The sequence below is a fragment of the Brachycentrus maculatus genome, unplaced genomic scaffold, assembly GCF_059751285.1.
Source record: "Brachycentrus maculatus isolate JH-2025_06_01 unplaced genomic scaffold, ASM5975128v1 h1tg000457l, whole genome shotgun sequence".
NCBI classification, from domain to species: domain Eukaryota; kingdom Metazoa; phylum Arthropoda; class Insecta; order Trichoptera; family Brachycentridae; genus Brachycentrus; species Brachycentrus maculatus.
Window position 1 is genome coordinate 1 of NW_028281204.1, and position 13,626 is coordinate 13,626.

At 39.4% G+C, this 13,626-nt stretch overlaps 1 protein-coding gene and 1 long non-coding RNA gene across 3 annotated transcripts; one reads left to right on the forward strand and one right to left on the reverse strand.

Annotated features, from left to right (window-relative positions):
- Positions 1-71: 71 nt before the first annotated feature.
- LOC148302389 (transitional endoplasmic reticulum ATPase TER94-like) lies at positions 72-7,986 on the forward strand. The gene is made up of 10 exons (XM_088271680.1): positions 72-491; positions 689-901; positions 1,061-1,254; positions 3,714-3,878; positions 3,964-4,171; positions 4,261-4,388; positions 4,513-4,678; positions 4,763-4,932; positions 6,844-6,981; positions 7,057-7,986. The coding sequence occupies exons 1-10, from the start codon at positions 176-178 to the stop codon at positions 7,315-7,317; spliced, it is 1,959 nt and encodes a 652-aa protein (XP_088127806.1). The 5' UTR covers positions 72-175; the 3' UTR covers positions 7,318-7,986.
- Positions 7,987-8,998: 1,012 nt separating this feature from the next.
- Positions 8,999-11,307, reverse strand: LOC148302390 (uncharacterized). 2 transcript variants are annotated; one of them, XR_015838647.1, is made up of 3 exons: positions 11,235-11,307; positions 9,935-10,219; positions 8,999-9,317 (listed from the first exon to the last, which is right to left on the reverse strand). It is a non-coding gene; the product is annotated as an uncharacterized LOC148302390 (long non-coding RNA). The 2 variants fall into 2 exon arrangements; XR_015838646.1 differs by having other exon boundaries at positions 8,999-10,219.
- Positions 11,308-13,626: the final 2,319 nt, after the last annotated feature.

Here is a 13,626-nt window from a genome sequence, read left to right on the forward strand (position 1 = left end):
TGGCTCATCTCAATAGATGTACCAAAATGTCGGTAGAGCCGGATACTATTAGGTACAATTTTTTAATTGATTTTATTGTCTAACCAGGAACTTGTTTGAAGTATACCTGAAACCGTACTTCCTGGAAGCGTACCGACCGATCCACAAGGACGACACTTTCATCGTTCGCGGGGGCATGCGCGCCGTGGAGTTCAAGGTGGTGGAGACGGACCCCGTGCCGTACTGCATCGTGGCCCCCGACACCGTCATCCACTGCGAAGGGGACCCCATCAAGCGCGAGGAGGAGGAGGAGGCGCTCAACGCGGTGGGTTACGACGACATCGGCGGCTGCCGCAAGCAGCTGGCGCAGATCAAAGAGATGGTGGAGCTCCCTCTGCGCCACCCCTCGCTCTTCAAGGCCATCGGAGTCAAGCCCCCGCGCGGCATCCTGCTCTACGGCCCGCCCGGCACCGGCAAGACCCTCATCGCCAGGGCCGTGGCCAATGAAACCGGTCAGTTTACCCCTTTTCACAAATCAATATACTCATAATGTATCTGTTTGGTGCAGCAAGTTTCCTCATCTTCTAGATCTGATAATATAGCAGGCTTATACGAACTGTCCAATTGTCAAAGGGAATCATAACTTGCATAGTACTATATTAATGAGTGAAACTATTACTCTGTTTTTATATGCGAATTTGAATTCCAGGTGCTTTCTTCTTCCTAATCAACGGTCCGGAGATCATGTCCAAGTTGGCGGGAGAGTCCGAGTCCAACCTGAGGAAGGCTTTCGAAGAGGCGGACAAGAACTCCCCAGCCATCATCTTCATAGATGAGCTGGACGCCATCGCTCCCAAGAGAGAGAAGACACACGGAGAGGTGGAGAGACGTATTGTCAGTCAGCTACTCACACTCATGGACGGTAAGCGTTCTATATTCCAATTTCGGCCATCATCTTCACAGAGTGCAACACAGTATAAAATGAGTGGTTTTGTAGACTAGCTGGAATTGGAATAATATTACTCGGGTCCTGTAATATCACTTTATAGCGCCATACAACAGTTGAAACATTTGTTTGCAGGTATGAAGAAGTCATCCCACGTTATAGTAATGGCAGCTACCAACCGTCCCAACTCTATTGACGGAGCTCTCCGCCGGTTCGGTCGCTTCGATCGGGAGATTGATATTGGGATTCCGGACGCGATAGGTCGCCTGGAAGTACTGCGCATTCACACCAAGAACATGAAGCTGGCTGAGGATGTGGATCTTGAACAGGTTCGTCTCCAATATTGATATTTTAATGGAATTCAATTTAACGTTTTTACATTAATGGTCACTTTTTCTATGTAACACTGTTTAAGAAATGGTATTGTTTTGCTTAATAACGGCTAAAAACTATTTTTTCCAATTCCTCGTATTTGGGTTAATCTGGAAAGTGTCTTAATTCTATTTGGGATTACTTTACAGGAGAGTGTAAAAGTATTGTAACCAAGCATAATTTATTGATTTAAAAACAAAAAACACAGCACGTTTTTAGAATGAAAAATTCCATTTCATGGTTAAATCATAATGTTTTTACTCTTTTGTAAGCTCCAAATTGATTTTTCCATACACATTTTTACAGTACATATAAAGAATTAAGATCCACTTTTTACATTTCTTAGGGAAATGTAAAACTCAGGAAAAGAAATTTTATTTCTCGTATAATTAAATGGTGTATGTGTGAATGTAAAAAAAGCTATACATATTACATTCAAGGTTGAATATGGGATATTATGTAAGCTGTTTTGTCAGGTCAATGCACTTTTTTTTAAATAAAAAAAGGTATCTTGTCCAGTTTAAAGGTTTTCTCTGTTTCGGAATTTTTTGACAAATTATATAAACTAAACTTAATATACCAAAAGTACATTGATTCAAAACTCGGGAATCAGAATTTGGCCAAATTAAATTAAATTTTACAAACACAAAAGAAAAATTTCTAAATAATTGCGAAATATGTTAGCTATTTTTCTCGGCCGTCAAAATAATGTAATGGTAATTTAGAAGTTTTGTGATATATTTTCATGAAAAATCTGTAACAAAATGTGCAAATTTAATATTAAAAGTTGAGAGTGAAGAATATCTCAGAAAACTGACCTTTTTATTGATTTTTAAAACATTATCAATAAAATCGAAATATAAAAATAAGATCTTGAACATGTATAGCCGACCGGTGGTGACAGTGGATTTATTTCCTTGGCTCCAAGTAAAATTTCCCTGCTGCAAATATCTGGTAAAACAGAAGAGGGGCACAAGTCTAAGACATGTACTACAGACTAGTTTAAACTCTTAACACATTGTCGTCGGGACACAGCATTTGCCGTTTTTTGTGGACTGTCGGTCAACTGCGGGACACGGCAAATGCCGTTTTTGTCGACTGTCGGTTATCGGCGGGAAACGGCAATATACGGGTTTGTTATCAGCGTGAAATAAAATGCCTTGAAGGGTAATTTGCTACCCGGGTGCTAGGCGAAAGTCTGTCGACGTTATTTGAGATGTCTTATTTGAGTATTTGTCCAGATTGGTAGTGTGCCGCTTGTAAAGGCATTGCCGGAAATCTAGAGTTTTTATGCGATCTCAATCTCCAGTTTAGTTTGAGTCATTTCACGTATTGGACTATTTTTCATACCGCTCGCACTGTTTTGTTTACTGTTTGGTATTTTATTATTTGAATATATTAGCATTGTATAGGGAATGATACCTCGTCGGAGGGGAAGACAATTTTTTAGAGTTTACAATGCTTCTAAAATTGTGAAATACGGAATACTTAATTAAAAATTATGATTATAATTTATTTTTGATGATCAAATGTCATTTATGATTTCTTTGAAAATTTCAATCGAAAATATTATTTGGTTTAGAAATTGTGTCAATTTTAAGAAAGCGATATATTTTTGCGCTAATCGTGAAAAACATCCGCTATAGGCTAGAGTCTATTGTTCGAAGCGCCCGACTACAATGTGTTAATAAAACCGTAAAATAAAATATACCACGCCCCCCAGTTCAAAGTAAGGATTTATCCTTGTTCTGTGGTCTCTTCTGGTAAACTTGTTTCATCTTAAAATCGAGTTTCCTGATTTTATTTACTATTTGGCAAATTCATACATAAATGTCCAAATTTAAACTTACAACCTCAAAGATGTTTTATTTATCAACCTCAAAGATGTCATTATTGTATAAAATGCACAATGCCACATACGGATATCTTTTTTTGTGCTTAATTTTCATGTTCATGAAATTATTTATGCATGAAACTGAAATAATGTTAAATTTTATTGGTACGAATTGAGAAAAATGTTAGTATAGAGATGAAATGAAATTGGATTTTCATTATAAAAAGTGGAAAACATAAATGAAAAATGAAAAGTGATGTTTATTAACGCTTTGCGCTTAATTTTTTTTCGTATGTTCTGTCAGGTTAATAAAATTCCATAAGTTATTTCTTTTTAACTGAACTAATATGATTTTAGTAAAATTATATTGCAAAAAAAATGTATTAAAAATATTTGAAAAATAAGCCTTTATTTTCTTGCCGCCACGCAAGGCACTCGAGTAATACGACAATTCAGGCAGCCGACTCTGTGGCTTCTGTGTGTAAAAACTAAAATTACTGTACTCAAATGTACATAAAGGTTTTTTAATCCCAGCTAGTGCAGAAAGGAAGGAGGATATTACTAAATGCTTATTTATTGCAGATTGCGGCAGAATCTCACGGTCACGTGGGAGCTGACTTGGCTTCTCTATGTTCCGAAGCCGCCCTCCAGCAGATCAGGGAGAAGATGGATCTCATAGACTTGGAAGACGATCAGATAGACGCCGAGGTTCTCAACTCTCTGGCCGTCTCCATGGACAACTTCAGGGTGAGACTGTCGCACTGTTCCGCATCTCCAGTTTGGTTATTACGTAACGCGAGTGCATACTGAATTGCAATGTGTGTATTTCCAGTATGCCATGACCAAATCGTCCCCGTCGGCTCTGCGCGAGACGGTCGTGGAGGTGCCCAATGTGAGCTGGACGGACATCGGAGGCCTCTCCAACGTGAAGAAGGAGCTACAGGAGCTGGTGCAGTATCCTGTGGAGCATCCCGACAAGTTCCTGAAGTTCGGCATGCAGCCGTCTCGCGGAGTCCTGTTCTACGGGCCTCCGGGATGCGGTAATATACGCACTATTTGTCTGCTTTTAATGCTTCCAACATTGCTCTACTAATCTAGTCTGAATCATATTGCACTTATAATGTTTCAGGTAAAACTCTCTTGGCTAAAGCCATTGCGAATGAGTGTCAAGCCAACTTCATATCTGTGAAGGGACCCGAACTCCTCACTATGTGGTTTGGAGAGTCTGAAGCGAACGTTAGGGATATTTTTGATAAGGTAAGCTGATTAGATACCTTGTGTCTACTTAATATCTGGCATAGTGTAGTAGAATAATACTGGGAGATGAGCGAGCGGGTGTGTTTGGAGTGTAAGCATCTGACGGTGTGTTGTGGACCGGCAGGCTCGCTCGGCGTCCCCGTGCGTGCTGTTCTTCGACGAATTGGACTCCATCGCCAAGTCGCGCGGCGGCTCCGTGAGCGACGCCGGAGGCGCAGCCGACCGCGTCATCAACCAGATCCTCACAGAGATGGACGGCATGGGGGCCAAGAAGAATGTCTTCATCATCGGTAACTACCTGTCTATTTGGAATGCATACGGGATAGTTGCGGAAGAGTCCCTGCTCGGGGAATAATCTGGAGTGAACTGTTTAGGTGCCACCAACCGACCGGACATCATCGACCCGGCCATTCTCCGTCCCGGCCGCCTCGACCAGCTCATCTACATCCCCCTCCCCGACGAGAAGTCCCGCGAGGCCATCTTCCGGGCTAACCTGCGCAAGTCCCCCGTCGCTAAGGACGTAGACCTTACCTACATCGCCAAGGTACCATCATATTCGTAATATATTTGGATAATTTATTGTGCCATTTTTGTAGAATTTTACCGCGAGGGCGCTTCACTGTGAATGGATTGGGGAAAAGAAGATATTGGAAATGGTTCAGCAAACAAACATGGTTCTATTTTTTTTCTAAAGATTATCTCTCTCTCACTATTTCTAACTACTGGTGGAAAAGCATTCCACGCAATCGGCCCCGCAACAGCAAAGCCACACTCGCCAAATTTAGTGCGCCGGTTGTGACCTGGTAAGATCACTTTGCCCATAGCAGCTGATGGATGGTATGGTACTCTGCTACTTCAAGCGAACCCAAAGTGTGCAATGGTACTATAAGAAGGAATCAAAATCTATAAAGAGTGAGAAATATTTGTCTTTTTGTTTACAAAAATACTTAAATTTCTGTGAGCCTAAGCGGCTCATTAGAAAAAGGTATCACATTGTGGTAGAGTGGGTTCGAATTGAGAAACTCTCACTCAGGAATCCGCGACACTAACCACGGGACCACAACCCGACACATTTATATGTACACTACACACAAAGTAGGATCAAATTATAGGTACACTTTACTTAAGGAAGAGAAGAATAGATCAATGTCGATGCGATATTGTTCAGCTCTGTCAACCGGCACAACCATCAGCAGGTTAGTCCTGTCCAAGTTGGATTGCCTGCGTTACAGTTAAACTAACATTTTGACGTCTCAACATAGATGAAGAAGAATATGGAAGTCTGGATATTCAAAGGGCTTATGACCTGTTGTAGGCTTTACTTATTTATTTTTTTACAAAAATGTTAGTAATATTGGGATATAACCACTCACCGAAATTTTTATGTCTACCGGTCTGAGATGTACCCGTCTCTTCGTAAGGACAATCACTACCACAGCATGCAAACAATACTACCCTTCACTACCATAGCACTATTTACACACTTAAAACTACACAAAATTTTTAACACATGCGATTTTTGGTCGACCCAAAAACCAACATGCACTAATGGTTGCAGGGCAAACATGCGTTACGAGCCGAAGTCAAACATGCACTAGGGTTAAAATTGATTATTTAACCAGCTTAAATACTCGTAGGTTGAAAGGAGTGGGCGGAGTTTGAATTGGATATTGACGAATCTTGCTTAACCGATGTTGAATCAAATAAATTAATGTTGAATCAATAAGTAAAATTTGTTTGGTTGTTAATTAAGGGAATATAATTGCCTTCCGAATATAAACAAAAATCTCGGTGAGTGGTTATATACTAATATTACTAACATTTTTGTAAAAAAATAAATAAGCAAAAATGACTAACCATAAAGTAAGTGCTTTAAATATTAATGATATCAATTATTAAAGTTATCACTTTATACTCGTGTAAACATTCACCATTCTACCCATGATTTGACAACCGCAGTATTAAAATTTTTGAAACTCATACATATGTCATATTACTCTCATGTCGCCTCATGTTTTGTGAACAAGGATTTGGACACACTCAAAATGTTGCGACTAACTAACCACCGCGCCGCTTCCCCGCAGATGTAGTAGTAGTAGTAAGAATTAAGGCAATAAAGAACACTCATATTGTAATCCTTTCCCATTCGTGAATCCGCTCTGAACATCCCACACTTAATCTTTTGTTGTTCAATAAAAACTTGTTTATTTATTTTTTTCATTTTTGTATTCTTATCATTTTATTTCGATTTTTGGCAATTTTTTTTTTCAATTGTCAAACTTGAGTTAAATTATATAAATGTAAAAATCATACCAGAATTACGTAGTATTTTTTTATTATCATAATTGAAATTACCGTTGTTGGAATTAACGTGTTTTTACTGTACTATATAAATGTTACTTTTCTTGCAGCATAAATACTCTTTTATTACAAAAAGGTACATTTATATTTGCAGGTCACCCAGGGCTTCAGCGGAGCCGACTTGACCGAGATCTGTCAGCGAGCGTGCAAGCTGGCCATCCGACAAGCCATCGAGACGGAGATCACGCGGGAGAGGCAGCGCCAGCAGGCGACGGCCACCACCGCCATGGACGTGAGTCTACTCCGCTCTCTGGGATGCCACGATCCTGTGACGGTTGAGTGTAACGGTGTGTGTGTGCGGTTGCAGATGGACGAGGAGGACCCCGTGCCGGAGATCACGCGGGCGCACTTCGAGGAGGCCATGAAGTTCGCCCGGCGCTCGGTGTCGGACAACGACATCCGCAAGTACGAGATGTTTGCGCAGACGCTGCAGCAGTCGCGCGGCTTCGGGACCAACTTCCGCTTCCCGGCGGGCGGCTCGGCGGGCGGGCCGGGGGCGGCCGGCACCTCGGCGGGGGACCAGCCCACCTTCCAGGACGACGGGGTGGACGACGACCTCTACAGCTAGGCTGACCGTCCCGTCAAACTTTTCCATCTGCCTGAAATCTCAAAAAGATATATTTTTTGGAAGGGCTTTCGCGTTCGATGAATCGGGACTGTAGGGAAAAATTCCCGATGTTTTTTTTAAGAAATTTAAATTTTACTTTTTGTCATCTTGCGGAAGCGCTTTGCGTAGCTCTCACCGAGTGAAGTTATTATTTGGCTCCGTAATATAATTTAATTATCTTATACAAATATATCTAAATGATAAAGATGCATTATGCATTTTTAAATATTTTTTACTTGAATTGAAATACCGCAAGTCTGGATTTCAAATGACCGCGTAGTGTTTATATTTAAAATAACGGTAGGATAAATTATGGAATGACGAGACATTTTGAAATATCTTCAAATACCGAGTGATGCGAGTTCTCCACCAACGTACTGTCCCACTCGCGCACCCTTCGTCGACGCTACCGCTGCTGGAAGTGCGTATGTATCAAATTAACTTACCATTCTGTTTACATACTATAAATTGTACTGTTTTCTGTTGATTGCAAATGAGGAGGCGAGTAATAAGCGGGTCGGGACCCACACAGCTGGGATATAATGGTATCTACGGGATCTTAGTGTTCACGGATCAGAAAAAGAATTGTATTCCACTGCATCTCTCGTAATAATAAATCACATAAATAAATATTTTTGGCTTTTATTTCTAGCTAGGTTTATTATTTTAGAAATCCATTTTGTAAAGGACAACTTTAGTAGGAGGATATCTTGTATTTATCTGGCATCAAAATAATGATGGGGCTACAGTGGAGAGTGACTGACATTTCCAATAGATCTACCCCAATCCCGAGAATCTGTTATCTACTGAAATTTGATATAACATTTGAAAGTATAGCAGAGGGAATTATATCACGAGTGATATATGTATTCATTTTTATAACTACTAATAATCCCATCCAAACAACCTTTATATTTTAGTCATTCTCATCTACTGTAAACATTGGGAAATACATCTCTAAGATTGACATTTACTGTCGCGGCCAATTCTGATTGTTGACATCTCAACAAAGATGAAAAAAATTTGGATGTCTAGGTATTTACAGGGCTTACGACCCACACTTCCTATGCCTATAGCAGGTAATAAATAAGTGGAGAAATATTTGCCCTAGAGAAACAAGATCAAGAAGACGAAGAGATTTGCGAGGGTAAAGATATTGGTCCTACACCTTCTGAAGCCTTTCAGCGTTTAGTGTCACCATCAAATGGTTTTGAGAGGCAAGAAGAGTAACTCGGGACAACTTATATTTCTTGAAGGTATTCGCTATTTGGCAGCTTGGAAAAACCAGCCGGCTTGATATTGAAGCATTAATTCATTCAACAGTCACTTTGCGGTAAAATCTATCCATTTTTTAATTTAAGTTTTACTTGGTAAATACCACTATTCCTTCAAATCTTTTTAGAGATGTATTTTGATGCATTCTGCTTCATTTTCAAACACCGTGTATTTGTAGTGATATTTACCGAGTTAAACTTAAATTTAAAAAATTGGTTATACTGAATGTACGTGTCTTTTCTTGTCTACTATGATTTTTTCCGATGATCTGGATTTTTCCTTATGGGGACTACCTTCATCCACAATTAGTCGGGATAATCGAGGTTCTTATTATGCCTCTAATATACAATAAAAAATACCAACAAAAAACATTTCAATTCATCACAATTTTATTAAAAAGAGGTAAAAACAGATTTTTTCCAAAAATTTTTTTAGCTACAATCTTATTTGCTTAAATCAAATAACAATATAATATAATGATCCAAATGCTTAAACAGAAACAGGTACCAGAACATATCAACTATACTAAGTTTGTCAACATATTCACTTTATTGCACAAATATCTCCTAACACGGTTGAGTATATATTATACTAAAACAACTTATTTTGATTATACATAGTTATCACTGGGGAGTGTTGTAATGTCGCACAACAACTGCAGACGGGGGACCTCGCCTCTACCCCACCTGGAACAATGCACCATTAGTCCGCATGTACTGATGGACCTGTAATTATTCAAAACTGACCTACGCTATGTCATATCTCTACTGGACTCGGAGAAATACATTTCTCGCTACACACTCACGCGTATTCGTGTAATCAATATTCAATCAAAATTGTTTTAAACTATTAATATCTCTATTTTTTTTATATCGATGTCTCGACAGAGACGAGGGTTATTGAAATGGTAATATGAAAGTCTGGGTACTAGAACCCCGTAATTTTATTTAACTTTCATATTGGCTCGTTACATCTCATTCGACATCAATTTTTTCCTCTTAGGTCCCATGTCAGATGTTATTCCACATTTTTTTATCTTTAGGATTATTTATTTAAAATGTGAGCTTACATTTGTGTCACTCGTATCTATTATGACAGTATATGGAGCAGAGGACAAATGATTTTTTTCCAATTGGAATTTAACAGTCTACCTAGATATTTTTTTTAATTCTGGATGACGGGAAAGGATTAATAACCTAGATTTTTTTAATCATCAGCTATCGTTGTGATATTTTGTTTCATGGGTCACAACGAGTGTTCCGATAATGGGCCGAGTGGTCGGGTCGACGCTCGCCACACTCACCGGGGCGCGGTGCCGGCAGCCGGCAGCCGATCAGCCGTAGTAGCCGCCGTGGTGGTGGTGGTGGTGGCCGTGGTCGTGGTGGTGGTGGTAGTGCCCGTAGTCCCCGTAGTCCCCGTAGCCGCCGTAGCCGTGGTGACCGTGCCCCCCGTAGCCCCCGAAGCCGCCTCCGAAGCCCCCGAACCCGATGGCGCCGCCGAAGCCCCCGAAGCCGAACTGCGGCTTGGGGGCGGGAGCGGGCGCGGGGAGCGACAGGCTCGCGGCCACCAGCACCGACACCACCAATATCTGCAATTTAATGAAACAATGTCACTAGTTATTATAACGTAAATAGTGTTTTTTTTTTACTTTACTAGTTGATTAATAATTTCTAACAATATGAGCCAGGACTGTGCAAAGCGCGGCTCGCTAGGCGCGTGCGGCCCACGGCCGATATAAGTGCGGCCCGTGACGTATTTTTGATGTACCGCAAATACGAAAATTTTCCCTTCACAAAATTTATTTCGTAGAACATTTTACTTTTACGGCATCTTTAATAATAGAATGACGTATTTATTCGTATTAATTAATTATCCTGTAGCAATGACATCCGTCTTTTTTTTCTTTGAGAACTTAAAGTATATGTTACTGCGGCCCTCGAATGCGTATAATTATTAGGACTGCCCGATCTGGTTCGAGCAGTCTTAATATAAGCTGCTAATTTATCCGCGATATAAAAAAACTATATAAATGTAAAAATAAAGAAGTTCAAAACTCGAATAGAAATCTCAATAATCATAAAACGTTCAAATATAACGTAAAATAAAGAAATGGAAACCAATAAATGAAAATCGTTATTTTTTTTTAAATAATACCTCAAAAATAAAACGACAAAACTCGATATCTCAAAAATAGAAATACTTAGTATCTCAGAAATCAGAATATCAAAAATCGAGTCTCAAATTTGTAAAATTAGAAAAATAATCGAAAATTCAAAATCCATCGAAGCTATTGTTACAAAATAAAATCAGAAGTTCGATAATGCTCGACAAGCTTGATAGACAGATGATAATAACCGCGAACAAAAAAAAACGCTCCGTAAAATTAATACAAACGCTAGAAAACGTCACATAGAAAGATAAACGCAAACACTGTTTTTACGTTAAAAAATAAATTTAATTTAATGTTCAGTTTTGTTCCCGAAATGTTCCGAAATGCATGTTGTTCCACCGCCACCGGGACGGTGTGGGGCGCAAAGGACCGGGAGTTCGGGAAAGCCCCGCGCAGTACACACACTTCACGCAGAGAGTGCTCCGCCGCTTACTTGTAAGAACGTCTTCATTCTGGAAGCCGCGGCTGGTCGCGTAACCTTCGACTATGACGAGAACCCACCGTATGCAGCAGCGGAGGCGGCCCCCGCTTTATATAGTGAAGCGGGTCCTCCAAAGGACCGGTCTGCAGCCTTCTGGTTCCCCCGACACGTGACGTCACGAGAACACCTATTTTCTTGTTTACGACATTTGGTCAAATTTCAACGCTCGAAAATTTTTACATAAGTATGTTTTTATAATACTTAAGCGGTTAATACGTAGATAAAGCCTTGATCTTCGGAAAATGTATTCTATCGAATGCACGATTTACATCGTCGTTCATATCCCGAAAAAGATGACGATTTATTTGTTAAGATGGGAATATAGAAGTCTGGGCTTTTACAGGGTTTACGACCTGTCATAGGCTGGTTTACTTGATCACTTTACATACCGGGTAACATTCACCATTCTACTCGTGATCTTCATCAATAGTAATCTGGACCAAAAGTACGTTTATCATTTTGTGAATGTTTTCTACGAATAAAATCCTGATAGGTCTAACTCAAATTTATTTTTTTATGATTCTTGTTTAAAAATGTCACGAATAAAACTTTATTATGAGAAAAATAGATATCATTGATGTAGTGTTTTTTTTTTAATAATCTCGGTAGCACTTTTGTGGAACGTTTTTATGAAAAGTACGTGCAACATAATTTTCAGTAAAAGTATTAGAGCAACAATATACATATACTTACGTGTATATTTTCAAAATCCACCAAATTCTTTCCCATTTAATTCCTATAGAAGGTTAATTACACACTTAGGAGGTACTCGCAAAAATATACAATTCAGTACGCTATCGGCTGTTCGAGGGGCCATACGTGTCTCCACGCACTTTTTTTTTAGTTTATTATTGGAAAAATATTTTTAGATTTTTTTTAACTCCTTGCCTTTCAATAATTCTTTCTTTCCTGTTCAAAACCATATATGTATGTATTTATTTCGAAGAAAACCTTTTTCAATACAAAAACGGTGCTTAAAGCAAGAAAAATTATGTTAAATGTTATCTGGGTTTAAAGAAAACTATGTTGCGGGCTATCGAATATCCCGCTTTAATTACACAAAGTTTACATAAGAATCGTTTTCAAGGGTTTCTAAATGATGTATAAATATTTTTTCGTCGTAAATTCAGTTCTTTTCAAGGATAATAGGTACATCAAAATGGACGAAACAGGTGTCAATAATAATAATAATAATAAAATAACAATTTTGATTTATAAAAGCAATAAACTATTTTCTTGTTATAATAAAATTATTCTGAAAACACCCTTTCTTAGTGTACGAGACGTCTACATCCGCACAAGACTATAAACTGCACAGGGGGTGGTCTCTGACGTCCCGACGACTGTCAGCGGTGTCGTGAAGATCGCTGGATTCGGCGTTGGTCGATATCGATGTGAAGGTTTGGTGTGCAAATAAAACTCCGATGTCTAGGATTCATAAAGGCTTTTGTTTGGAGTGTTTTGTTGTATGGGTGTGAAACCTGGACCATCCAAAAGTACGAAAAAGACCGGCTTGAAGCATTTGAGATGTGGGTTTGGAGGAAGATGACCAAGACATCATGGGTCGTAAGGAAGTCCAACGAAAAGGTGTTGCAGGACGTAAAAGAAAGAAGAGAGCTTTTAAATCATATTTTGAAGAGGAAGGCCAAGCTAATAGGGCACTCAATTAGACATAGCACCTTTCTTAGCAACATCTTCGAAGGAAGAATCTTGGGAAAACGAACAAGAGGCCGCCCAAGAACTTCATACTTCCAGGATTTGAAGCGGCTCATGGACGTCTCCTCCTATTCGCAGCTCAAGAGGATGGCGACTGACAGAGACAAGTGGCTGACACTACAAGGCGCTGCCTTTAGAAGATGATGATGATGTCTATTTAGAAGCGTTTGCCACTAGAGACCGGTACTCGGCGTTAGCTCCGTTGCTCGTTGGATTTTAAAGTCCTCAGATACCGTATAAAGTGAACTTATATACTTAGGATGAAATTTTATTGAGATAAAGGCTTCCTTCCTTTACGAGTTGTTTTGTCTATCACTCGCTTTGTTAAAATCTTCTACCTAACTTCCAGCGCGCTGAAACAAACCGCCGATGGTGACGCTATATGGTATGCAATATGCCAGTTTAATAAAATCACCTATAATTTTGTAATAATATATTTATTATAACGTAAAACAATTATTATATAATTAAAATATGTTTAATAGCATCCGTCTGTGTGCAGTGCCTCCAGCTTCCAACTTGGCTGGATTATTTCTGGGCGTTAACTTTAACTTCCTGATAATGCGGATTGTAAAGTCGGTCGATAATTCATCGGGAACAAAACTTACGAAGCAAAATAATAGTTATA